Here is a 27,979-nt window from a genome sequence, read left to right as displayed (position 1 = left end):
AACCCTGGATTACATTCCGTGGGGTAACTCCCCAACTTCTCTACTTCCCTAAAAGTGCATAAAATGGTTTCGTGCCGTACTAGGGAATGTCTTGCAAATAGTCATGGCACGTGCCACACGTGCCTTGTGAAGTGGGGCTTCATGTGAAACCAAACATTTGGAGTTACAAATCTGTTTCTCGAATATCTAGCAACAAATGAAAAAGCATGTTTTTAAGACATACATACATTAATCACGTCTATATTCCTTACGGGGTAGACAGAACCAACAGTCTTAAAAAGACTGATAGGCCACGTTCAGTTGTTTGGCTTAATGATAGACTTGAAATTCAAACAGTGAGAGGTTGCTAGCCTAACATATGATAATTATGGTACCTATACTGCCGAGATTTTAGTCAAATAAATCATAGTGTCGCCCCATGAAACATGAACTTCACCATCATCGTTCTGTTTTACAAGTCGATCCATATAATAATCATATCGGCACGTGGCCTAACCATTACATACCATGCTGCAAAATATCAGTTTATCAATACTAAGTTTACGCTTAGGACAGAGCAGGGTAAAAAAGCGGATAAGATTTCAGATTCATTGGAACAATAAATATTTTTGCAAATAAAAATTCAGGCAGCTGTATGTAATACCGTGATCCTAGGTGACTTAGCCGTTAATAATAATGGGCCTTTTTTAAATATTGGATTATGATATGGGAAACGGATATCTTTGATTAAATGCAAATAGGACAAATGAGATGATGAATGATGCTTATTTTTTGTGCAAATCTCTTGCTAAGTTCAACCCCACCCTAAATACCTACTTTTAAAAATAATTAAAGGTAATAAATATAGAAAAAAATATTGGTTTGTAATTTTTTTGTTTTAAATGAAAATCACGTTCTAGACTGTTGACTCTGTCTTCAAATTGTGCAGGTTGCTAGCCTATCGCCAAAAAGAAGAATCCTAAGTTTATAAGCCTATTCTTTAGTCGCCTTTTATGACATTCATGGGAAAGAAATGGAGTAGTATACAATTTTATTTTGTGTGCAAATTCCGCTCCGCGTATGCCAAAGCCGCGACCTTAACCCATTTTCCTCAATACAAGTAACACGGGGTCCTGTGGGAATAAATCAGCTATTGATTGGTAGTTAGCAACGCCTCGATTAATTCATTTACCCGGTATTTTGGGCCTAATGTTGGGGTCATGTTGATGTTTGCGGGAGATATTTTTTGTGGTGACTCAGTAGTGATTTATTTGTTTGAGGCGTGTCCGAGACACATTTGTTGTAATGCGTTGTATCAAATATTTTAAAATAATGTGCATAGTCTCTCTATCTTCCAATTCTAGCATTAAAATGTTTGTCCTTTTGTGCAGTTTGCAGAAAATAAATTTTTGTAGACATTGGTAGTTTTATAGAGGTTGATGAATCAAACAATTTGATTTCATCCCTCATTTACCTATGTAGGTATCCCATAGCTTTTTTATTATACCAATTCCTCAGACTCAGGTTCCATATTCATAGCTTTAATAAGAACAATGGAAACTTCGTTTATTACGATAAGAAAATAAATGTTTTTAAAGTTTAAAAATAACCAATCCAAAGAACTAAAGAAAATCAAGAAAAAATAAATCTCTATCAGAACACATCAAATTAAAAAAAAAGTCTACAAATATTTTCGGTCAGTATTTCACAAAACATCAAAGCTCAATTGTCTTGATACGACCACATTCCGCTGAGTCAGCACTCTTATTACGAGGCAGTAAGATAACATCGGAAGCTAATCGTCTGTTTGTCAAATCACAATATTGACAGGTGTACAGTGGGCCACATGGTTAAAGATACCACCCTCGTATGAAAGACGTACTCCTTTAGAAGGCGATACGTTTTCTATGTCTAATTGGCTCTCATGACTTTTTGATGATTTTAAAAGTCTTCTTTCAGAAATATCTTTAAGAGTCGCTCGTAAGGCAAAATTTTTATAAACTTAGTTTCGCTACTATTTCCAAAACTATAATTAAATTTTAATGAAATTTTGCCAAAATACACGGATCACATAGATATCTAGACTTAACTTTTGAATTAATTTCTGCGAGAACGATATTTAAAGGGATTTGTCGTTTTTGCGCGGTCGGAGCAGCGGGTGTCTCTTAGTTATTCAGTAAAACCAAATCATAATGTGGTTGTTTATGAAACTCCCAAATTAACGACTCATTTCCCTTTGTTTCTCACTAAACAAAAGTCATTCGGCGCCATATGTTTTAAATATTCATGCTTGATGACACTTTTACTGTCTCCCTCGTGTGAAGAGCCCAAATAATAGTTATTTTATGGCTTATAATGTTACCAACGCGATGTTCAGTCGACGATGACAGCTTAACGTCCTGATAGTTAAATTTATTAGGCCAAGCATTAGAAATTATACTCGTTTTATGCATAACCACGCAGTATGCAAATTTAACTACCTTTATTATTGTGAGTGCGCTTTAACTAGAAGTAATAACAGCTAACTACGCACGGAAATGCATTTATGTTTATTGAATGATACTTAATATTGTATATCCCTTTAACATAAGTATCGTCGACGTAAAACTTGCAAATTAGGTTACCTGATAAATTTGTTTACGGCACGAAAAAGAGAAAGCGTATGGAACAAATAAATCAGAAGGTATATTTTTGTTATAATTATTTCAAACTAACTTTTAATTCTACGGCGGATATTGTGGTTTAAATTACATTGGTTATTTATAATTATTTTTAACTGACTTCAAAATCATACCAACATTAGATTTTCCTAAGAAAGATAATATTAATATATAGAAAAAGAAAAAAACTATATAAAATCAAATCAATAAAAAAAATAATAAATAATGTTTAAAAACGTTCCTAAAAATAAAAAAAAAAACATACGAACCAGACCCTATTTTGGCACGGAAATAATATGATAAATAAAAAAATATTATATACAACTTACCAAAAAGTTCATAATAATATGAATAAAATAATTGAGAAGCAAATATGGCACAATAGTACTATCATAATAATAAAAAGATATACTATATGATTAATCCTTACTAAAAATTATCCCTACTCATAAAATTATCCCTACTCATAAAATTGATAAAACTTAGGTGCTTTTGAGATATTGAGGGTATGATTACCTATCTATTAATTCCATGATCGTAGTTAACAAGTAATTCGTTGTCGGGTAGAATGACCAGAAAACCATAAAGTTTTGGTATGACAAAATGGCATAAAATTGCCATTTTTTATACCAAAATTCAAATTTTTTTTTATTTTTTTATCAGCCTACTGACTGAAGGGCCACGTTCAGCTGGATAACTTTATGCAGAAATTGAAATTTATATATTGACGAGTCGCTTACCGCCCATGAGAAGTATTCCAAGTTTATAATTCTACATATTTAATCTAATATTGACATAATTAAAGTAAAATAGTATTATTAATCCAAAGCCAAGTCTTCCGTAGTCGTTGAATGGTAAAACTGATTGATGGTTTTGATGATCTTGTCAACAATAGCCTTGATGATCGGAGGGCCGACTTCGATGACGAGCTCATTGCCACTTGATTTGAGCAGATCACGGGCAGCACGACCTGAAAACATAATTTATTTAAAAAAATTAAAGGAAGATAAAAATGATCGAACCCCAAAGTATAGTCAACGACAGAGAAACATGACCCCTTGTCTATATACAAACCAAAATCATAGTCGGTTAGGCATCATTAATAGTACGACTGAAAATAAAAGGGATGCTTTTTGTTTAAAACTAAATTTTAATGTTTATAAATTTTAATTTTGTATATGTCATTAAGATAAAAAAAAAATATTTTATTTATTTTAAATTATGATACATATTATCCATATCCGTATCCGCATTTGTATCCGGTCAAACTGGTTGGATACAGCAAAAGGCGGAAACATTACTAGTTTTTTCGCATTATTTAAATTAAAATTTACACTTGTTTACTCACTTGTGACTCAAAATCGCATATATTTAGATTATTAATTAATTGACTGATATATCAACGCAAAGTTAAGAAACAAAAACATGTAAGTTCCTTATGTGTCCGGAGTTTAGCTTGTAGGTTCTTTATGTACCCAGTACGTATGTAGTCCAGAGAGATTTACTAAAATAGACCTAATTAATATTAAGTTTATAATTAAAATTGACAACTTACCAAGAATTTCATTTCCATCGAAAAGATGTGTGAGTTCAATCTCTGATTTGCCTCTGAGTTCATAGTTGTATTTGAAACTCTTGATTGACCACCGTCTTTGTCCAGATTTGTCAGGTTTAACAGTTACTACCGAATCAACGTTTATGTATATTTTCCCTGGAATTGATAAACCGGAGTTATCACCATTTCCACAACCACAAAAGCATAAATTTCTTTATCTGAATCATTTAGGCTTTTTTATGTTTTAAGAACTGCATAAAGACAAAAATAATACTCACTAAGTTTAACTGTCATGTCTCCGGTACCTTCAAATGGTACTAACAGTATTTGGCCATGCACATCGTATTTACTTTTATATAGAATATCACACTCCATACCAACTTCAATTTTTGAAATTGCTGGATCACGCCTGTTAATTATTAAAACATTTTTATTTCAGGATAGAAGAATACAACAGATAGAATCGAACTAAATAAGTTATCCTGGTAAATTAATGATTCAAAATAAATAATCACTTACAATCTTTATATTAAATGGAGTTGGCGTTTCAATTGAATTTCAAGCTAACACAAGTGTTTTACTATTAATAACAAAACATAAAAATATCTCACTTTCTATATTATGTTTAAGTACTTACAAAATATTTTCAACAACACAGTTTTTAAGTCCTGTTATCACGGCATCAGTACTTGTGTATCTTAAATCGTTATTGTGTGATTCAACTCGGTCTATGTGAAGTGGGTCCAGAGACTGTACATTCAATTCTGGTATTCCTGCTGCGAGGTACGGTATAGCCGCTTGTGCTGACTGTCTTACACATGTTGTGTCACTCGACAAGCATTTTGTTATGAATGGAACTGAAATTATGAAATGAGATTTAGATTTGCACACTTCGCTTGGCATCATTTTTAATATTGAAAAATCTGTCTAACATTTAGTCATATCAGACGGGAGTCACACAAATGGCGCTCGGGCTCCTCACCACTCTGAAGAGGATATAACCGCAACCAGGCCAGACAACATCAGCAATGTCAAGTTATAGAAGTTATAATTATGAATTACAAAACAACTCACCTTCCGTGTGAACAGAATACACTAACAAAGTCACAAAAAACAAAAATAATCCTACAGCCATGTTAATTTCAATAACTTGGTGATTCGTAAACAGTGTCCGATCGACTGGCACAATTATCTCATCCTCAACATTTTTAAACGTCCTACCGTTTATATTAATAAAATCTTGCCCGACTGGTACAGGTTTTTTTGCTACAAACTTATTTTGATTTAGCTCTTTGATTGAAATTTTCCGTATTCTGGATTATACTCTTAAAAAAATCATAATTATTTTTTTCATTTTTTATTCTAACTCATTACATAACATTGTAGATGTGTTATTATATTTTTACGAGGTTCCTTCCTTGTTCAAAAGTATATAATATTTTATTTTTCTATATTATTTTTATTACATTGAGAGTTCTGACGCCATAGTAAAACAATAGGTAGGTAAACTTTCTTGTAAATGTAAACCTACATACATACATAAAATCACGCCTCTTTTCCGGAGGGGTAGGCAAAAATTGTAAATGTATAACTGAATATAATTATTATCCACTATCCACTGTTATGACCTGAAATAGCTGAGAGGTTAATATTAAAATAAGTAGTAGGTATACTACCATAGAATTCGGAATAATATAGGACAACGCCTAATTTATTTCTTTTTTCGCCTAGTTAGTCTATACGGGTCTTCTAGTCCTATATTATTTTAAGGTAAGTACGAATTGGTACGGACACTCTTATTAGTCATGCGATAAATCTGTGACTATAGGCACATCATACTACCAAAGATTTCTATGGAAACATTTTGTCTCATACAAAAAAATTTGTAATAAAACCTGTTTTTAAAATTATAAGGTTATGACTTTTGACATTGATTCCTAATGTCACTTTGTTCATTCGTGTGTCAGTGCTATTATATTTTATTTATGATATTCATCACATTCATTTCTAAGAGATTTATTTATCGGTAAAAATGGTGCACGATTACTTTGATAAACATATTTTTTTGTGTGAAATGTATAATGAAGAGACCGATCAAATACAGAAACTAGTATTAAATTTCTTCCCATTTGATAATTCCGTACAAGTAGTTGACCCAGACAAGGGAAAATTCTTACTTCGAAGAGTACAGTTGCCTCCGCTTAAACTAGAAATGCTACAAGTTGGCAATATTGTTAGCATATTTTCCAAGCTACTCCTTATAACTGATTGCGCGCCAATAACGCGACGATTATTATTTAAAGGAGTTGAGAGCACATTTGCACTCATCAAACCATCGCCTCCGAGCATTCACGGAAATGTTATAACATTCATCATAAAGAATGGATTTCGTATCGTTAATATGAAAAATGGGAAACTGAAAAAAGATTTTGCTGTAAAACTGTATAGAAGTATTTCAGGCAGTAATATGTTACCTCTCATTATTGATTACATTACTGGTGGTGAAGTTATAGGTTTAGAGTTAGTTGCTAAGAATGCTGTTTCAAAATGGCGTAATTGTTTGGGAGCAACAAATCCGAAGGAAGCAGCTCCTGGCACTTTAAGATACTTGTACGGGCAAGATATGTTGAAAAATGTTGCACACGGTTGTAATGACTTAAAAGATGCAACTGAGATGCTGGACCTATTTTTTGGGTATGATGGTAATGTTCCGAGGGTATCATTTCAAGCAACGTTGAAGGACTGCACTTGTTGCGTAATCAAACCGCATGCTATCACTGATGGAAATATTGGCTCAATAATACAAACGATTGCGACTTCGGGAACATTTTATATTTCTGCAATGGCTATGTTTGCAGTTAAATTGGCAAACGCAGAAGAATTTTTTGAAGTATACAAAGGGATTCTTCCAGAATATGAGAAAATGTGCATACATTTGACCGAAGGCAAATGTGTCGCTATGGAAGTTAAAGCTGTTGATCCTAGTATAAACGTAGTTTGCCAATTCAGGAAGCTATGTGGGCCGAGAGATCCTGATGTATGTCGCCAACTATATCCCGAGAGCATAAGAGCTAAATACGGCAAAACAATTTTACATAATGCAGTCCATTGCACAGATCTTCCTGAGGACGGCGAAAGGGAAGTTGAATATTTCTTTAAACTAATTTCAAATGATCACTGATCATTAGTTTTATTTTTAAAATATTATTTCATTACAACATAAATGTAATAAATAGAGTTACTATTATTTAAGAGCATTTTATTTAGCTTTCATGTTAAATGAAAAGCAAAAAAGTCAAATGAAACAAATTAGAAGTATTTTATGAAATCTCTGTTCTTAAATTTTACTGGCGAGTTGTATTAAAATTGATAGTTTTTTTTTACATTAGGAGTAGTATGACCTTGAAATGGTTACATAATGCATAACATGTGACGTCTACCCGGCGTCACCGAAACTCGTACAACTAGTTTTTAATTATCAGAATATTCTTCCATGCATGATATTAAAAACCGGCCAAGTGTGACTCGCTAATAAAGATATCATACAAGATATTTTAGATGTTTAAGAAATAACTGGGATGTTTAAGAGATGTACAAATTTTGAACACGGTGTATGTCATTCCTGTAAAACTACAAAGTTCAAACTTAAAAACGTATTTTATTGTAAAGAATAGATAAAACCAGTTATTATAAAGCATAACACTTTATTTATTACTTACAAGATTGACTTTTACTTAATAAAAATGTCTACAATAACTTATACTACATTTTAATAAAAAGATGAACCAGCTCATTTAGCAACTGGATGGAACTCATGATCCAATATGGATTATGATTACCTGCCAGTTTACGGATGTCAGGCGGGAGTTACTTTATTTAAAACTTGACTACCCATTCCGAATTTATTCCATACAAAAAACAAAATCACGACAGTAGCTAGTATAGATTTCATGATTGTATCTAGTAGATAAAGAACTTTAGTCTAAACTAAGGTCGTTGATGGGGACTTTGCTGAAGAACTGACGGATGTTGTCGACTATTTTCTCAATGATCGCGTTGACAACTGGAGGCCCGATTTCGTAAATTATGTCGTTTGCGCTGGAACGTATCAGCTCACGAGCAGCGCGACCTGAAATCATTTTTCATTGATGCAGTCTATCATTTCAGCATAAAAAGAATTTATACTGAAATTTTAGATGAAATTGGTGTTTATTGAGTTCTCATTATTAATATGTGTGCGATTTTTTTAAAAATAAGTAATATAATTGTATAAAGTGCTGATTCTTAGTTACTCTGGTAAATTACAAATAACAAGCGAGATATGTCGAAACTTTTTAAAAGCGTAAAACAATGATTTGTTAAAGCAGCAAGTTTGCCAATTTTAGATCTCAACGTTAAGTAGAAGTCAGTCAACTGGTAGTTGATTGAAGCTGTTTTTTTTTTGTTTCGTACGTACATTCAAATTATTAGAAGATACCAGTCCTATTATTTATTTATATCTTGATTTGGGAACATAGTCTTTGTTCTACCAGCTCTGTAATTTACACATGCAGTGCCACATAAAATATTAATCTATTTCAAACTAATTTGATTTTTAATGTTAAATTTACCTAAAACTTCATTTCCATTGAAAAGGTTTTCGAATTCCAAATCAGATTTGTCCTTTAGTTCAAAATTACTCTTCCAGTTTTTAACAAACCAATATTGTTCCCCTGATTTGTCTTTTTCACCCAGTTCTCCATCGATGCTTATCAGCATTTTTCCTGCAAAATCATAGCAAATTTACAATGTTGGTTTACTATTAAAAATGTATAGTATATATATATATATTATAGTTACTTAAACATCCCATACCTAAAATGACTGGAAACCAACATCATTTAATTGATTTGTAAGAAATAATGAGAATATCCTTTGATAGTAAGTAATATTAAATTTATCTTTTTTTTTAAACATATTTTTAACACAAGCAAATCAGTAAGATTTATGCATATTCCTTGTTCTAGTCTTGTTTTTAGAAAATTATTGGAGGTTAATAAATTGTTTATAATAGACAAGTAACCAAGATCAAGGGTACCAAATATACTAAACGCGGAACGAAATGTTTCGTCATGTTGATAGGTCGTTATTTAGTCGACGACCTTTTGCTAGGCCAAACTTTAGAAGTAAACAATGTTAGACTTCGTGATTGATTTTTGTTAATAGAGATACAAGGTTAGTCAATATATTGTATAAACAAAGTGAGTACAAATATTATGCTATATTTTATTCTATGATTGGTTCTGGTTTTGAAGCGGTGCGGAGGTCAGACGCAGTAAACTAGACTTAACTAAGTTTGGTAGTGAAGCTTGAACTATAAATCGTTTGTGCTAAGAATGCAACGGGGTCTAACATATGTCTTATTTTTATGCTATATTTTTTTGGAAAATAATGAAAACATTTTTTACATGAAAAAATAATAATTCAATATTCCACAAAAAATTGATTCACCTCAAAAGCTTCACTAGTTTTTACCCAATTCCCACGAAGGGTAATTTGTTTCGAGTGTATTTATTTATATTGGTTTTTCTAAGTATTTAAAGAAATATTTTGGTCGCGTATTTAAATAACTCACACTAACTGACTACTGAAAAATTATTTGTATTATTATACAAATAATTTTTCAATAAACTTTTTTCACACATCATCATCACTAACAGTCTTCATAGCCCACGTTTAGCTGTTCGTAATGCTTGAAATTTTAAAATATTTCCATGAAAATATGAACAATAGGTAAATGAATTTTGATACTTACTTATTGTAGCATGAACTTTACCCTTACCCTCGATGGGTAAAATAAGTAAGCTTCCTTTCATTTCGTAATTTCCTTCCAATTTTGCTGTGCATTGAATTTTGACCAATAGCTTCGATTTCCCCGTATCTCGTCTGTAATTAATATATTATCATGGATAGAAAATATAAAATTAACAGACAGAAGAGATGAATGGAGGACGCTACTTAACACTACTGACAAGGTTAGCTCTTAATTTTAAGAAGAAGAAAAAGGCAATTGTAATGTATGTACTGATTGCTCCTCCGGCAAAGAAGCGTCAAGTATCACGTCTATATCCCTTGCGGGGTAGATAGAGCCAACATTCTTAAAGGCCACGTTCGTATGGCTTTATGATAGAATTGAGATTGTTTAGATTCAAATAATGCTTTGGCATAAATACCAATTTCTGCTTATATTTAAGAGAAAGCTCTTGTCAGTGGAGTTAAGTGGAGATAACACTGAACTAACGTTTCTTGTAGTAACATAACTATATATTGTAAACTTCTAGGTTTTAAGCAAATCCATATTTTTTAGACAAATGTTATAAATGCAAAAGCGTGTCTTTCATCCACTGGGCCGATTATGATGAAATTTCCTAGAAATAGTATGTAAAAAGTAGCCTATACTTAAGTGCAGTCCCGGGACAGAGTGTTAAAAATTATTTATTATTATTTTTCATCATAATTAGTCAAATCATGCCAATTATCGAACGCCGGACTTTGCTTCTTGGAAGTAAGTACATTACCACTGCGCTACAGGGACTTGCCATATAAGACTAGAACACACATACATACATACAAACATAAAATCTCGCCTCTTTCCCGGAGGGGTAGGCAGAAACTACCTCTTTCCACTTGCCACGATCTCTGCATACTTCCTTCGCTTCATCCACATTCATAACTCTCTTCATGCAAGCACAAACGTGTAAATTAATTCAAAGGTTTTGATCAAAATTTTAATAAATTCAATTTTGATTATGCAAAATATCACGACAATGTCATGAACTTCAGAATATCAATGCCGAGTTCAATGTTACAACTTTTAATGTGAATGTATGTGATTATGATGTCATAGTCACACAAATAATCTTATCACGTCTTAATCCCTAACAAAGTTGACAGAGTAATAAAGACTTATAACGCCTATTACCTAGTTCGATAGATATAATCAAAGTTTTAAAAATTAGAGTAAATACTAACGTGTGTACATAAATACGTTCACCCGTAAAATAATTTCGAATTCAAAAATTATTTTATACTTTTTATTCGCTTTGTATTCACAATACTGTGCACGTATGATAATAAGGATGTGTATAAAATGTTTGCAAGTGTTATATAGAATTTATATTCCTTTAAATAAATTGATGATTTCTTAGCGCAAAAATTGCATTCTCGGTTCGAACTTCGGTCTTCAGGATGAAATAAGATCTTTCGTAAAGCTGAACGGCTTAGTGGTAAAACTGATATATACATATAGATTCAGGTTGCTACCCCACTGTCAAAAAGGAGAATCAGTTAATAAGTCTTCACTGAGGCTTTTACAATATGGCGTGAAGAAAAGGAACTGGCACACACAATTTTTTTCTTAGCCACAAGACAAAATAAAAAATAGTATTTTTGTTTTTTTATTTACTCACTGTATTTTTTTCGGGGCACAGTCTTTCAGGCCAGTTATAGTCAGGCCATTTGCGATTAACTTCAAACTGGGTGAAGAAGCATCCACGTGCTTTATAAATAGCGGGTCCATTGTTTCAATGCCAAGCTCGGGCAGACCCTTGGCAAATATTGGGATGGCGTCCTGTGTAGACTGCTTGATACATTTCGAATCATCAGCTTTACATTTGTGAATGAATGGGACTGAAATAAATGAGGATTTGTAATACAATATCGTGCACTTAAACTAAAATAATTTTATTTATTCTGGGAAAAATGGACCTATTATTAATATTTACAAATTTAAGTTTATATTTAAGATGTTTTGCAATTTATGAAAAATTAATTATATTTTATTTGAAAACTAATCAATATCTTTTTCATCTTAAAGCGTAGGAATGTTAATAAATCAAATAGAATTTCAACAAAACAATAAAAAATATACACATTTTTATTTTATACAAAATATTAAAACTTTAATTAAGCGTTAATCTAATTACTTAGGTAATGATTTAATACAATAACGTACTTACCAGAAGTGGCACTCACTAAACACAAAGAAGCGTAACTAGACGCTAAAATTAAAAACAGCTCTCGCATTTTCGAAAATATTTTTTCAAAATTCGAACACAAGCGCTGGCTCGAAGGTTCCCATACTCTTTAATGAGAAATAATGCAGTGACCACTTATATAAGGTCACCAACTTAAGTTTAAATGCTGACGCTTGTCAAAACCGTTAAGTAGCCAAGAAACTAGAGATGTTTAATGGTCGGATTTTTAGAACCAGATTTTTATATCAGCGAGTTTAATATTAAAACCCAATTGTTGACGCGATCTTACGTGTCGCTCTGTTACAAACTTAGACAAAACAAAGACTTTTGTTTGTCTAAGTTGAAAGTTAATTATCATTAATTAGGCAGGTAATACGTAAAATGACACAGGTATTGTTTTCAAAATTATGTACATATTTATATTATGAATTTAATGAAACCTGTATGCTATTTGAGGAAATAATGTCTGGCTAAATCGTTTATTTCAGACCCAAGAAAAGCGAAAGTCAGTTCCCTTATAGGCCATGTATGTTTTTTTTTTAGTATAAATATGCATCATACATATTTTTAAAAGGGTTTCTTCGTACGTTATTAAGAAGTGGCAGCAAAAGCATAACGTAAGAATGGTTTATTTTTTATTAAGTACGATACATATATTTTATCCACAACCAATTGTAAAGATACTGAGAATGGACGTATAGAATCAATAAAATATTTTACACTAAATAACTTACCCTTAAAGAACGAAATAAAACTCAAAATTGATAATACTTACTAGTACTGGCTTTAATTAATGAATGCAATAAGAAGAGTCTTAAAAGGCACCTACGGATAACGACCTTGTTAAAGCTTTAAACTTGTTTGATTTTATGCGCACATGAAAATTTATAATAATTTAAAAACATAGCTCAATTGTAGCTCAGTGTTTACAGTTGGCTAAGTAAAGTTTTGTAATTTTCTATTTTTTTTTCCGAAGTGAAACTGTATTTGAACGTTGTGTTTAACTTTTTCAGTGATTTATAATGTTTTCCATTCGTAAATCACCAAAAAAATTATAGAACCTGTCTTATGAGCATTTGATTTCAGGAAAAAATAATTTATTGATATGTTAAATTTTTCTAGATTTACAAAATAAATCGATAGGTTAGGAGAAAGTTTAATTATTCATTTACAAAACTACAAGGCCACGTTAAGCTTGATAGCTTATTCCGACACTTTAGAATAGAACCACTCCATCGTAAAGCCATACAGCTGAATGTGGCCCTTCAGTCTTTTTATTCTGCATACCGCGCAAGGGATTTAGACGTGACTATATGTATGTATGTTTATTTGTGTGTTTGTTTTTTACCTCTTTACGGATTATCTACAGAATAAATCTTCTATATCTAAATCACGTATAGGTACATAGGGTTCTTTTCAACTCGTAAACTGTATTCTTTTGTAGGTGACGCTTTTCGACGCTTTTTGTAGATGGAGCTAAATTTACGCGAGTGAAGCTGCGGGTAAAAGCTTAATTATTGTAAAAACATGAGCGGTAAGCAGAGAAAAACAATTCCTTTACTTTCGATAGGCAGGCACTCTCTGTTACTAGAAAATGCTCTTAAATTTATTTCTAAGATGACGCGATACTCGTTCTCTCATGATGTTACGCGTCACTAGTCTACAATTTACATTATGTATATCATGTTTTTATGTTAAATTAATATTTAGTAGGTAAAGTGGGATATGCATATTGTTTATGTGTTAATGTCAATCTAGGGACATTATAAACTTTGAGGGATTCATCTTTGAGGCTGTCATTATCTTAATTTCGATTCCGTTAATAAACCAGCTTAACGTGATTTTTGACTATTTTGCAAGACCATTAATTATTAACTCTAATCCTTAAATGCCATAATTAAATACGAGATATATTATGAATTTATGTTATGTATGTCCAAAATCGATATCCGCTGGTTTGGATCGTGCGCTGATAGATGTCAGTCACCTTTGCGTTTTATAACCAAAACACGTCTTAAGAAATTTGCAAAATAAGATTGAAATCAGCCATCGTCAGGTTGAAATAAAATACCTATTTTCTTTTGTTTATGAACATTAATATACATATAAAGCAAAATGTCAAAAAAATAAAAAAATCATCAGTTATGTTGTAATGTAATTTTATTCAACTTACGGCGACCATGTAGCAGTCTTCCTAGCTCTGTGTTATGTCAAAATAAACATAGAATTTTCAAGAATCGACACAACAGTTTTTGCGGCCATTCCAAGATCGAAACTTGATATTAAGACTCGTCGATCATCAAGGATATGTTATTTTTTTTTAATTCTATGCGGCTGAGTCATACATATAATATCCACGTGTCTGTGTTTTTGTATGTTTTGAATAAAGAAGTTTTAGAGATGTCATGAATTTAAAGTCCAACTTTAGAATATGTAAGTACTCAAATGTTGTTTGCTTACTTGTATAATGAATATCTTATGAGGTGTTTATTTTTCAAATATATATATGTATCCGGAAAAATATTAAATTTTTTAACAGAAAAAAAAACAAAAGAAATAAATAACTTCATATCTCAAAATTAAACAACAGTCTGTCAGTCAACAGCAGTCCTCATCATTTATTAAACACAAAATTTCATTTGTAGAAATTCAAATTTAAAAACACGTTGTATTTATAAAAATACTTTGTCCATCGGCATTGCCTTCAAAAATTTATTAGTATTCTTTATCAGTTTCTTGAAAGTAGCGGCTATGATGGGGCCTTGGAATTGGAGCGTCACTTCTTTCCAGTTCTCATTGGCAAATTTGTGCACTGAATTGGCTGAAACGAAATAAAAATAAATACATACATACACACATACATACGTCATGTCACGTCACGTCTTTATCCCTTGCGGGATAGACACAGTCAACAGTCTAAAAAAATATTGATAGGCCTATGTATAGCTGTTTAGCTTAATGATAAAATTAACATCCAAATACTGGAAGATTACTAGCCCTTCGCCGTGCCTATCCCTTTGTTTTTTCGACATCCATGAGAAAAAGACAGTGTTGTCCGTCCTATTCTTTTTTATTGGTGCCGGGTACCACACGGCATCGTACCCGCGGAAGTAAGTACCCCGCGCAAAAGCTAGTCGATTATAATCTTACCCAAATCTTGTTTGCCGTTGAATAGATTCTGGAATTCGTATTTTACGCCTTTGATAGGTTCTGCCTCAGCTTGGTATGTTTTGATACTAAGATGTTCCTTGCCACCGTCATCTTTTACAATTTTGTATGTGACGGTCAGTGATAGGTCATATGAATCTGTAAAAGTAAATATATGTGTTATTTTTGAAAAGTTTTAAGACATTTTATTTAATACTCGTACGCGTACGCAGCCCCGCTCGTTTATAAATAACTTACTCGTATGTCGTTAATATCTGTTTTTGTGGGAATTTTGGGAATCCCTTTCTTAGTACGCCTCTAGCCAAAATGTGATGTGTATATTTCTAAATATGTAGTATCTTTCATTTCAGAGCTGTGGGCTGTGTTGATAAGTCAATATCGTTAATGCGAAAGTACGTTTTTTTGTTTGTCACCTCTTCACGCGGTATCTACTGCACCAATTTTCTTATACACAATGAAAGGTCTTAACAAGGACATATGGATATTTTATTCCGGTAAAAACGAAAATTCACATGTGATTTGCGAAAACCCTGTATTCTTTTGTATGTGGCACAGAATTCGCGAGGGTGAAGCTATGGGTAAAATCTAGTCTTTTTAATAAATAGTACCCGGTTGACCGAGCTTTGCTCGGTCTACCAGAGATAGCGCTGATATAGTTTCTTGAAACGCGGTTTTTAATATGTATATATATTTTGGGTACCGAGCTTTTCTCGAACCTAGAACTAAATCTAAATCGATTCCTTGAGTCGAAAAGCCCCTAATCTGTAACTTTCATGAAAATCGTTGGAGCCGTTTCCGAGATCCTGATTATATATATACAAGAATTGCTCGTTTAAATATTCAGATATAACTTGTACAGTACATACCCATGATGATGGAGAATTTTCCTTTTCCTTGCACAGGGAGGACTATGAGACGACCGTCCATGTCATAAGTCCCAACCACTTCTAAATGCGGGCACGTTATTTTCATAGCAAAACTCATTTTGGCGTTATCATGTCTGGAAATTAAATGATTGTTATTATTTTTTTTTAAGGCATTTGAATTTACTAAGAAATAATACTTATTCCTGGAACGGACACTATTTACTGCTATTATTCTTTGGTTCTAGTTACTTTTGAACCCTAAGTTCCTTTCCAGAGAAGTGGTAACTGGGACTAACGCAAGGATGAAGAAGATTATTTCGATATTTGTTTCGAATTGTAAACAAAAAGTTGCAATATTTTTTCCGGAATCAGTTAATATTTAAACGCTAAATTTTTTTAAGTTTTTACAAATCGGTGTAATCGGTTTTTGGGTAAAAATTAACTTAGAATCAACGTTTTGTTTTGCTACAAAACGGTATTTAATGCTTAATTTTCATTGGGACTCAAATTTATTGATCATATATCACTACCTATGTGTAACGGGAAGAGTTATGTAGTTTGCAGCTTAACTTTTCCTTAAAAATATACGTACTTTAAATCCTTCATATCGCATTTTTCGTATCCAGATATGGTCGTGTCTGTCATTTTGAACTTAAGCATGGTAAGGCCGCCATCTATTTCATCAAATTTCATAGGTTCCAGTCGTTCAGCGCCAATAGATTTATCCCCTGTCAGTACTTGCTTGTAAACTGATTTCCCGATAGTCATCATACAATTGGTGTCATCTGCTTTGCACGGTGTGGGAGGTGTAAGACTTGCGCCTGGAAAATAAATAAAAGTAGATAATACTATCGTGGTACCGAAATCTAAGCTTGGTGCTGGTTTGGTTTTTACTTTTAAGTTTATGTAAAAATAACATTGAAGTCAAATGAAATCGGTATCTAATGAATCTAAGGATGTTGCATCTAGAATACATTTAGATGATGATGTTTTTCAATATGTTCTTATTGATGCTGATAGGAGGTCATTGCGAAGGCAACTTAAATATAGAAACTTCCTAATGCTGTACGATGTCAAGGATTGTTTAATAGTTTTAAATGAATATTTATTTTCGTGGTATCTTTAGCAGTGCACGAGATTTGAATCTAATTAAGCAGAGAATGCAACTAAATATATACAGAGACTTAAATGATGAAAAATATTTCTGAATCATTACACTTACCATGATTGGGTGATGCAAAAAGTATCACAGGTAATAAAATGTACACTAAATACATTGTTGTAGTTTAACACCCTTATCACAACTCAAATAAAACAGGAAAATAAAAATATTTTCTGTGACCGGAGATCCTAACAAAACATCAGTTTTAATTAACTGAACATTTTTGTCAGAAACTCATCATAATTTTGCTATTTATATGTATTTTACATGTTACGTACACAAGTGAAAGAATGTAATTTTGGATAAATTCTGAAAACACAAGAAAATATTTTTATAAAGTTATAATTAGCAGTATGCTTTTTTATTTTACTTAATTTAATTTAAATTGAAATTAATTTATTTTTGGTTTTCCCTGATATTAATGTAAATTAAGGTGACTCTAAAAAGAAGTAACTTATAGGGTAGATATAAGGTGCGCATAGATTTCAAAAATTAAATTGTCGTCGTTTGGTATTAGATTTTAAATAAAATATCTACACCGTTGAATGGAAAATGTCCAAACAAATAAATAAATTTAATAACAGCATTATGAGGCTAGCCCTTATTATATACCGGTTAATTTATCTGTTTCCTTTCCTAAGGTTGGTTGGGAATACTTTTAGCATTAAGTACTTTGAGGCTCAATTAAGTTTTAAATGCATAAATGAAAGTAATATAGGAAGGTTTGACGACCATGTAATAATTGGACCGCAGTTTTAATTAAAAGGAAGTTTCACATACGTATTAAAAAATAAAAGATTTTGTTATACGCTGCTACATAGCATGACTTTGTTCGTAAGACGTATGATGTTTTACATGTTAACATCTTGCTTTGAACAAAAACATTACATAACCAAAATGATGTTTATTACTAAGGTCGCATCGGGCTTTTCCGCTGTTGTTACCTGCCTCTCTTTTTGTTTTTCACTTTTCTACAACAGTAAGTAGATAGGCACTTAAGATTTTTTTTCTTCTTCTAATAGTGAAACCTAAATTTGTTTAACATACTGACTGGGCTGCGAATTTCTTAGTAGAGCCTATTTGGTCGGTTACGATATTATGTTCCCGACCAAACTTCTTCAGAATCTCTCGCCGCTTGATGTCAAGCTGTTCTTTGATTTCATTCTTCCATCATATCAAGCTACGACTCCTAGGTCCCCTCACGAAGTACCTCATTAAGCGTATTCAAAAACGTTATATTTTCTAACTGATCAAGAGTGTATCTTCCAGCGTAGCGTTATGTTAGTAATACCCTTAATTACTATATATACCCTTAATTACTATATTTCAGGTAACGGGTTTTCGATTAGGTACTTGGTTATTTTTTTACAGAAATAAGAAAATGTCTTTGTCCATAAATTTTTATTTTGTATAATATTAAATAAATAAAAACATATTTTACTGTTTAAAAATATTGTCCATAGGCATTGCTTTTAGAAATTTATAGATATTTTTGATAAATATCTTGTAGGTGATGGAGAGTATTGGTCTTTGAAACTCTTGGAGAACTTCTTTTGAATTTTCATTTGCAAATTTAAGAACTGAATCAGCTGAAACAAACGATATGGTTTTATTTATGAAACTATATACAATATCAGTGTTTCATAGAACAGTGTACGTAATTAACCATAATATATATTTATAATGACAGTGATTTTTTCTTTCTTTGTGGCCTTGAGCTGTAGTATAAACGTAAGATGTACCAAATATTAATTATCTTTTTTAATACATCACTTGTACTAAGGCAAGACGAACAATAAGTAATTTACAAAATTAATTAAGTAGTTACATTACTTTAAATGTATCCTTTAAAATATTATACGGTATTTACAATAAGGTTTGGTAGTTAAGTAAATATATTTATTTACTGTTTTTATTTGTTCTCAAAATTATATTATTCAAATTTCTATATCTTACCTAAATCTTTTCGGCCATTGAACAAATTATCAAACTGGAACTTGGCTCCCTTTTCCGCATTCGCATCGAAATTGAAATTTTTTATGGTAATATATTCTTTTCTGTCGTCGGTTTTTACAATTTTGTATGTTGCGTCGATATTTATGTTGTAAGAATCTATTTTTACAGAAATATATTTTTAGTTAAAAAGCACAAATGTTTAAGAATATGTTACGAATGTTTACTAATTTGTTTAAAAAAATTCTCAAAATACTAAATTTACTTGAGTTTTATCAGGGGTACGCTCCTGTCAGAATTTCTAGGAAAAAAGTGTGTAATAAAGGAAAAAACATACATATAGTGTAGCGGCCGTTCAGCCTCCATGGACAAACAGACTCTTTGAAATGACATTTTAAATGACCAAAATCGACTGACAGACTTATGAAAACACGGACAATCGACACTAAGACGAGACGACAATAAGAAGACATCTTTAACAGGCAAAATTCTATTTTTATTCAGACACGACCCAACAAACCCTCGGCCCGTTCATATAGTCATGTCTATATCTCTTGCGGGGTACAGATCCTACAGTCTTGAAATGACTACATCCACGTCCAGCTGTTAATGATGGAATTAAAAAAAAAATTTTTCCGTCATTAACAGTTTTTTTTTTGCAGCCTTTCGCCTGCAAGAATAATCCCAAGTTTTTTTGCCTTTGCCTTAGTCGTCTTTTACGATATCCATGGGAAAGTTATCAAATGTTCCTATTCTAAAGTGCCAGGAATCACACATTACGGCACTAACACTAACACTTTTGCCACACCCCGTAGGGTATATGATATACCTCAATATATTTATTTATACGGAAAAATATATTAATTACTTACATGCATCTATTGAAAAATTTCCATTTCCTTGTACTGGCAGTATTATCAGACGACCGTTGATATCGTAAAATCCAGAGAGATTTACTTCGGGGCACATTAAGTTCAATTTTAATTTAGAATTATGGGCGTCAATCCTAAAAGACAACGGTAAATACAAAATTTAAAAAAAAAATAATAATAATTTACTTACGAGAACATTGGTACTATCGATTTTTTACTTTGAAAAAATATGTAACGCTTTAGTAATTGCAGATATAATCTTTTTATGGGTGATGAATGTTCTTCTTTTTCAGCACTCATAGAGTACAAGCCTCTACATGGTGTTCCTATTGGACTCGGTGTCTTGGAACTCGCATCCAGGTACTGTCCGACATTTTTGTTATTTCATTGCGGAGACAGCGATTTCAGATTTCAGCTCTTAAGTCAATCAATTGACCCGTACTTTACATCTACAAGAGGGAAACTTAATGCTGAAAGAATTACCTCTCAGTAAATCTTTAGAGAATGACAAACAGGTTATAACTTTAGGTCTTTAGTTTGGTAGGAACCCAATTACCTTAGACTCGTAATATTACATTTTTTATAACCAGCCACTGTGCACCTTTCAAATTTATACTTCAATATGGTCACTGAGCCATCGATTTCATCTATCCACACAGGGTCTAATATTTCGGCTCCAATGGAAGCATCGCCAGACATTATCTTAGGATATATGTCATTGGCTGTTGAAACCAAGCATTTTGTGTCATCGTCTTTACAGGGTATGATTGATGCTGTAAAATTGTAAAAATAAATAGGTTTAATATAACAAGCAAAAATCAAGAAAACTACTTCTTTGGGTCAACTAAGGGTCAGTATTGTATTCAATGCATCTGATTATTTCTTTTACAGTTATCGCACCATCTCCATCATCCAGTCAGTCCAGTCTCCATCTCAGTTTGGTCCAAAGGCAGAGAATGCCTTAAGTTCACCTGTCAAAAATTCTTTACAGGTGTGAAATCGAAAGTCAATAAAATCTGAAAATTTCCGTAACTATTTATTTACTAATATTCTTACCTTGACAGAACGTAACTAAACCAAACACACAATAAATAAGACGCAATGGTCGATCCATTGTGCCGTCACATCAATTGTAATGATAAACACAAATGCCACTTTATATATTTTTTGTTATAAATGAAATTACAAAGATGGCAATTAAAGACTCATTTACATGGTATTGAAGAAATAATAGTAGAAGTAGTTAGAAGTTTTATAGAAATGAATTCAGATTACTTTATTAACTTTCGACCAGGGGTAGATTTTCGCCGTAACTCCAGCGGCGTTAAGGGAAGATTCTTGTTTATTTCTCTTTCACATGTGATTTTAGATGAGTGAACTTTACAAAAACCACACTTGTCCAATATGTATTTTATTAATCACTCAGTCCGTTAGAAACGCAAGAGTATTATAATTGAATAATTGATAAGTGGTTGGCTGTGTGTACTATGCTTTTGTTTTTATAAATTACTCAATGTGTCAACTTCTATGACATGATATCCGGCATAGTTTAATTATTAATAATTCAGTAGCGTAATATTTCTACGAGTATTATAGCATTTCTATAGATTTAACAACCTAAATCTTTACCTGCATGATTAGAATTATTTATTTTCTATTTTCTAGTCATCAATCTAATATTTATTCCCGTTATAAAAAAATCGTTTGATTATTAAAAAAATATATTTAAAGTTATCCACCTAAATTACATTAGTTATGGATTGGCTATCACTAATTGGAAAAATTGGCAAGCAATTAATTTTAATTATCAAATATAATTATTGATTCTATTGTTACTTAAAATTATGACACTCTCAAAAAAGTATATAAACTAAGCTACATACATATAAAACAGTTAACAAAATACCTTTGATAACAAAATAATACCAAAACAAAAAATCTGCTCAAACATGTTCAGATCTCTTTGCGTTATTATTCTATTAGGAGCTGCGTTATGTCACACACGTAAGTAAATTTTTGATGTTTGCCACTTATAATTCGAAATAGTTTTCTTTATTCTCAAAAGTTTGACTGTTTTATTATTGTTTTTTTTTCCTAAAACAACAGTTTAAATTTCTTAAATTAATTTTGTATAAAACCAGCTGTACGGTGAACCAAATTTAAATAAAAATGCCAACTCAAACGAGATCGAAGCACTCACAAACCTAACAAATCATTTTCACTAAGGTGTAGTGAACAGCTTGTAGGCTTAGTGCGTGTAGTCTGTAAAGCTTGGCTTTATACGATGTCTGATATTTTTTTCACAGGCTATGTAAACTTTAAGTGGCTTCATTTTTACATGATAATGTTTTTGGTGAGATTTAAGTTATACATACATACATATGATCACGAATTAATCCCTTACGGGGCAGATAGAGCCAAACATCTTGAAAAGAGTAGAGACCATATAGAAGCTATTCATCAATTAAATTTAAATTTGCCACTGCAATAGACAATACCTTAAGATGCAACAAAAGAAGCTTCCTTGTTAAGGTTTCAAACCAAAGTCTACCATCAAAAACAAAAAAATTTGTCTATCGAATTTGGCATATTTTTACTGTAGATTATAAAAAACAATTGAATTAAAATTTGTACTTACTGGCAAAGAAAACGAAAAGTTCACGCAAGATTGAAGTGGAAGATAACATGCATAAATATATTTTCTCGAACAAATTCAACCGAAATCTGATAAAACTCAGTCGATCCATTTTGCCGAACTTTCCTTTTATCTGAGACCGCGAGAGGCTGTAACACCTAAATTTGTATACGTTTATCGCTAAGAAAGTTGGCGGAATTCTATTTATATTCAATCTTTCAGTCAGTGTGTCTCACTGATAAGGCCACGGACGATTTTTCCTTCAAATCACCTTTATCTTAATAAGTTCTTGTAAGCGCCGTTTTTATTCTTTTTCTGAATTACGGAATGAGTTTCTTTCATACAAATATTAGGTTTTGCATATATTTGAAATGACGTCTTAGCAAAAGTTGTTCTACCTGATGTGATTTATTGTGATTTTATTATTTATTGATAGTACATAATAAGGTTAGATGTAATGAAATGTATAAGTTATGAAAAGAAAACAAACAAACAAACTTACTTTCGCATTTATAATATTAGTTAGGATATACACTACAGTAATTTTGTACTAATATAGATTTTGCTAATAACTCGCGGGAGTTAGATATCGGAATAAACGTAGCGTCAAATATCTGGGCTTTACGCTGCAGGAGAATACGGTAGCTGCAAGATGCTGAGAACAGGAATGGGATGGAGTCTTACTTGTCATTATTTTTCTTTTCATTCTATTATTATAATATTTCAAATTATACAAAATTTTTCCATTGCATATTTCTGTGTAAATGTCGATAAGTATTTACATAAAGTACAAAATTTAAAATAAATAAATCTAATAGGTATTGTTCGTATGCTTCATTGTACAAGTTGCTACAAATATAGGTAAAATCAATATGGACTACAATTCGGTCTGCAAATAAATATGAAATATCAGTTTTATCTCATTTAGTTACCTGATAATTTTCTCTTTATTAAATTACAGCCACCACCACCACCATTGGCATTTGAAATAGCTTGGAAAATAATACCTTAATTTTTCCATGATATCGAGGTTCCGGGTTGAAAAGCTGAGACTTTAATGAATAATATGTATGAATAAAGTGTGAAACCATAAACATCCTATGAAATTATTTTTGTAATTAAACAAAGTTGAAGTAGAGAACTACTCCACTCCACTTTTTGTTCCGGTTCCGCACGGTCCATTTGCTTGGGCAACTTTATGATTATCCTCTGCGAACAATTTAATATTGTTCCGGACAGCCGGCCGTACGTTAAAAGTCACAATCTTCCTCACCTTTGCCACTTCAGCCTTTACTGTGGACCAGTCGACTGAGAAAATTTAACACCTTATAGGTATAGGTTAGTTTAGTTACTTATTATATTTTTCATATAAAATGATTTTCTCCATGTTCAATAGGTATTTTTATATCTTATAAATAACGATAGTCAACTTTGAAGAAGAAAAAAACAATTAAGAATGCAGAGAACGCTAGATAGATCAGTGGTAGGTATAGTTAGAATCCTTTTTATAAATTAGTAAAAAATTTAAATTTAAAATATATACAATTGGATGAAAGCGCATAAACTTCAAATTAAGTTACTGTAAAAACCTAGGGATTAATTTTTTTTTTTCGTTTTCCTATAAAACCTTGTTTTTGCGCTGCCCAGTGCCCGTGATCAAAATTCCGTGATGAAGGAAAATTACAGACAACGCCATCTATGCACATTTTGCGTAACTATTTACAAAAGTGACAAATTGTCACCGAAATAAATTGAAACCTACTCATATTATTTAGTTTGAGAGTCCTCTAGGTAGGTTTGGTTTATATTCATCTGTCCCACATTTCTTAACATTATTTAACGCGTTTAGGTAAGCAGTAGTATAATAAGATATCATTATGATTTTAGTCTAATTTTTGGCCATATTATTTCAAATATACAATAATTTCAATAAATTTGATTTTATTATAGCATTAGCCCAAACTCCTGAAACTTCCGAGGGAATTACCAAAAATGTACTTCCCATTGCCCTTTTCCAAGGACTAAACTATATTTGTATCAACATTAGTATATAAAAAAAAAACTATATTTGTACCAGATGTCATCCATCATACTGACTTCCGCATTTATAATAGTAGTTGAGATTGTGACAATATTTGTTAGGATACATAGAGATATTGTTTAAGGAACTAACCGTAGCTCTGCTCGCGTGAAACTTAAATTTCTGTTTATTCTGTTATCGTATGCAAAACCTTGGACCCTATTCGAAGATGGTGCGTTATCAGGACATCTATTAAGAAAATTATATTTATATTCTAGAGTTTAAATTCGCATAACCAAATCCGGGAGCTAGTTCGATAACGGTAAAATGCGTCGATATTTGTTAGAAGTAGCGGTTTGGCGAAACCCATTGTTATTGGTCATTCGTGTAGAACAATCCAATGATTTATATCAAACAGATAACATTATAAGCATTTGTTCTATAGTATCTGCCAGCCTCTGTAGCATAGTGTTAAAGTGTTGGCTTCGACTCAAGGTCACGGGTATTATTCCTGTCGTAGTGTGTTATTTTATAAAGCAATCTGTATCACCCTGATTAAATTTGTTAAAGTTCATTGAAAAAAGTGCCTGGTGCTTCTCACTTACTTTAAAATTTAGATGCAATTAATTTTGATCTTCATTATATCTTTGTGCTTCTCAACATCGCCATTTCAAAATTTAGATAATTAGCAACAAATTAAGGTATTACCTATGTTAATATCTAGTCAATGCACTAGTTGAAATGAATAACAACTAATCAAATGAGAAAGTTTCCTTTGTAATCTTGTGGCTGAAACTAAGGCTATTTTCCCTAACGACTTTTTATTTACCATATATTTACTAATCTAGCCATATATCGCTAGAAATTAAATTACTATTACTATTTATAAGATGACTCCCAGAATAAATTATTCAGATAACAAAAAAAAAAACACTAATCTGTGCAAATATGTAGCGAAACCTACCACGTGTCTTTTCAATAGTTTGCTTCATTCACAAGTCAATAATTCTATGACTCTGCTGGTACGTAAAATTAAGGTAAATTTATTTGAAACTTGTTCCCAAATTTGAAATCCCATTAAATGTGACGCGCAAACCCCTGGTTTGTTTGTGGCGTATGATGTGTGGCCTGCTATGCGATTCTTTGTTTGATAATCCCCTATGGGCTTGAGTTGTGCAAAAAAATGTGGGAAATATTTTGTGAGAGGGATGGGATGGTCATGTTATCGATAAAATCTGTAAAAAAAATTAAGCAGTACACAGAGTGTGTAATATGTTATCGATGATGTACGTAACTGCGTTATCGATGTTTTAAATGATATTACAAACAGATTCTTCAATATGAGTCGTATAGGGAAAATACTAAATTATTTAGTCGTTAAACACTATTACTCTCTTCGTTGTGTCATCAATGACACAATAATTTTTTAGCTTTAAGTACGTATCGAAATTATTCTTCAACATATTAAGGATCGTTTAAAGTTGTTTGAAAAATTGAACTTACTCATAATTCTCTTAAAAATCTTGATTAATAACCTGGGGTGGGTAAGTAAAGCCAATATACTAGTGATTTATTATGACAGATAGTAAATGTATAATTTAAACCTTTTTCAAACATAGTTCCATAAAACATTTTTTTTATTAATTTATTTAAATATGTTAAAAGAAAGACATGTCAACGTTTTACTTATTCTTATAATTTTCCCATCACTACACCACCCTAAACGGACAATTTCGGCTGACAGAATAATGACGCGCCTACCTCCGTCATAAAGTGAGTGAATACAGAAATGACAGAAAGTTGTTTCTGTTTATTTTTACATAATTTCCTTTGATTCTTACTAATAAGCACTCGTATCATAATCAGAGAATGTCATATTTCAAATCTACGTGGTATGAATAACGAAGACGCTAGAACTGGACGAAATGAAGGGAGAAATGTTGGAAAGCGAAACCCCGGCTCAAAGCATTGTAGCAGAGGGTGCAACTGGGAACACGCCAGGATGAGTGAGATGAATATGTGTGATCATGAAATAGTGAACATTGTAATACAAAAGTATGGATCGTGACAAGTGAAAAGATATAGTCTCTGCTGGATTTTATGTATATATAACTAGCTTTTAATTGGGGCTTTGCCCCTGTGGAAATTTCCAAATAAAAAAAGAAGCCTGTTATTTCTGAAGTTCAATTCTATCTCTGTGCCAAAAACACAAATCTTTTCTATATACATATTATATAGTATCGATAAAACAATGTGTGTACCGCAATAGGCCAATTCAGAACGTGTCTTACCTGTACCAATTTTATTTTACATCGGCGATCATTCAAGCCCACATCGACAATAGCATAGCAAATAGCTATTATTGATGTCGTTGGGTCTATTAAATGTGATAGACTTGGTCGTTTATTGTGCGAAAGGTTTGGGTTTGGAGAGTTACACAAACATGGCGCCTGCAAGATGCACCTCAGGAGAATTTTATACACACACACACACATTATCACGTCTATATCCCTTGCGGGGTAGACAGAGCCAACAGTCTTGAAAAGACTGGTAGGCCACGTTCAGCTGTTTGGCTTTATGATGGAATTGAGATTCAAATAGTGACAGGTTGCTAGCCCATCGCCTAAAAGAAGAATCCCAAGTTTATAAGCCTATCCCTTAGTCGCCTTTTACGACATCCATGGGAACGAGATGGAGTGGTCCAATTCTTTTTGGTGCCGGAACCACACGGCACGAGAATTTTATAGAAAAAATTTTATAGGTTGCAGTGTACAATGTGCCTAACTTATAAGGACATGATCAGTCCTCTGTTAATGTGTAAATTATATAAAGAAAACTAAGAATAAATGTAATAATGCTTATTACTAATTTTACACGAAGCGACTCCCGTCTGAACACCGCAACCTTTGCAGGGGCACTAACCCGTATTAGATCGATCATAATTACCCGGAATGAATACACATAGAATACAGTTGCCTGAATGTGCAGGTTTCCTCACGATGTTTTCCCTCATGGTAACAGCATCGGTTAGTATACAAATTGATGTACTTGAGGTTGGTAGACTGGATGTCGGTGAAGTTAGCATAACAACTTT

General features: G+C 32.1%; 2 protein-coding genes across 2 annotated transcripts; both read right to left on the bottom strand.

Annotated features, from left to right (window-relative positions):
• Positions 1 to 3,026: 3,026 nt before the first annotated feature.
• LOC106139395 (uncharacterized) lies at positions 3,027 to 12,515 on the bottom strand. Its single transcript, XM_013340830.2, has 11 exons — positions 12,192 to 12,515; positions 11,643 to 11,862; positions 9,989 to 10,119; positions 8,805 to 8,957; positions 8,173 to 8,323; positions 6,686 to 6,871; positions 5,269 to 5,507; positions 4,832 to 5,051; positions 4,473 to 4,603; positions 4,195 to 4,350; positions 3,027 to 3,609 (listed from the first exon to the last, which is right to left on the bottom strand). Exons 1-11 carry the CDS (start codon positions 12,256 to 12,258, stop codon positions 3,458 to 3,460), a joined length of 1,806 nt encoding a protein of 601 aa, XP_013196284.2. The 5' UTR covers positions 12,259 to 12,515; the 3' UTR covers positions 3,027 to 3,457.
• A 2,286-nt stretch (positions 12,516 to 14,801) lies between these two features.
• Positions 14,802 to 21,429, bottom strand: LOC106139393 (uncharacterized). Its single transcript, XM_013340829.2, has 10 exons — positions 21,287 to 21,429; positions 20,787 to 21,003; positions 20,231 to 20,364; positions 19,362 to 19,517; positions 18,847 to 18,994; positions 17,680 to 17,714; positions 16,836 to 17,064; positions 16,244 to 16,377; positions 15,360 to 15,515; positions 14,802 to 15,030 (listed from the first exon to the last, which is right to left on the bottom strand). Exons 1-10 carry the CDS (start codon positions 21,342 to 21,344, stop codon positions 14,882 to 14,884), a joined length of 1,416 nt encoding a protein of 471 aa, XP_013196283.2. The 5' UTR covers positions 21,345 to 21,429; the 3' UTR covers positions 14,802 to 14,881.
• Between the last annotated feature and the right edge of the window lie 6,550 nt (positions 21,430 to 27,979).

This window comes from Amyelois transitella, chromosome 8, assembly GCF_032362555.1.
Source record: "Amyelois transitella isolate CPQ chromosome 8, ilAmyTran1.1, whole genome shotgun sequence".
NCBI lineage: Eukaryota > Metazoa > Arthropoda > Insecta > Lepidoptera > Pyralidae > Amyelois > Amyelois transitella.
The sequence above is the reverse complement of the archived record's forward strand: the minus strand, read 5'-3'. Positions and strand labels throughout refer to the sequence as shown.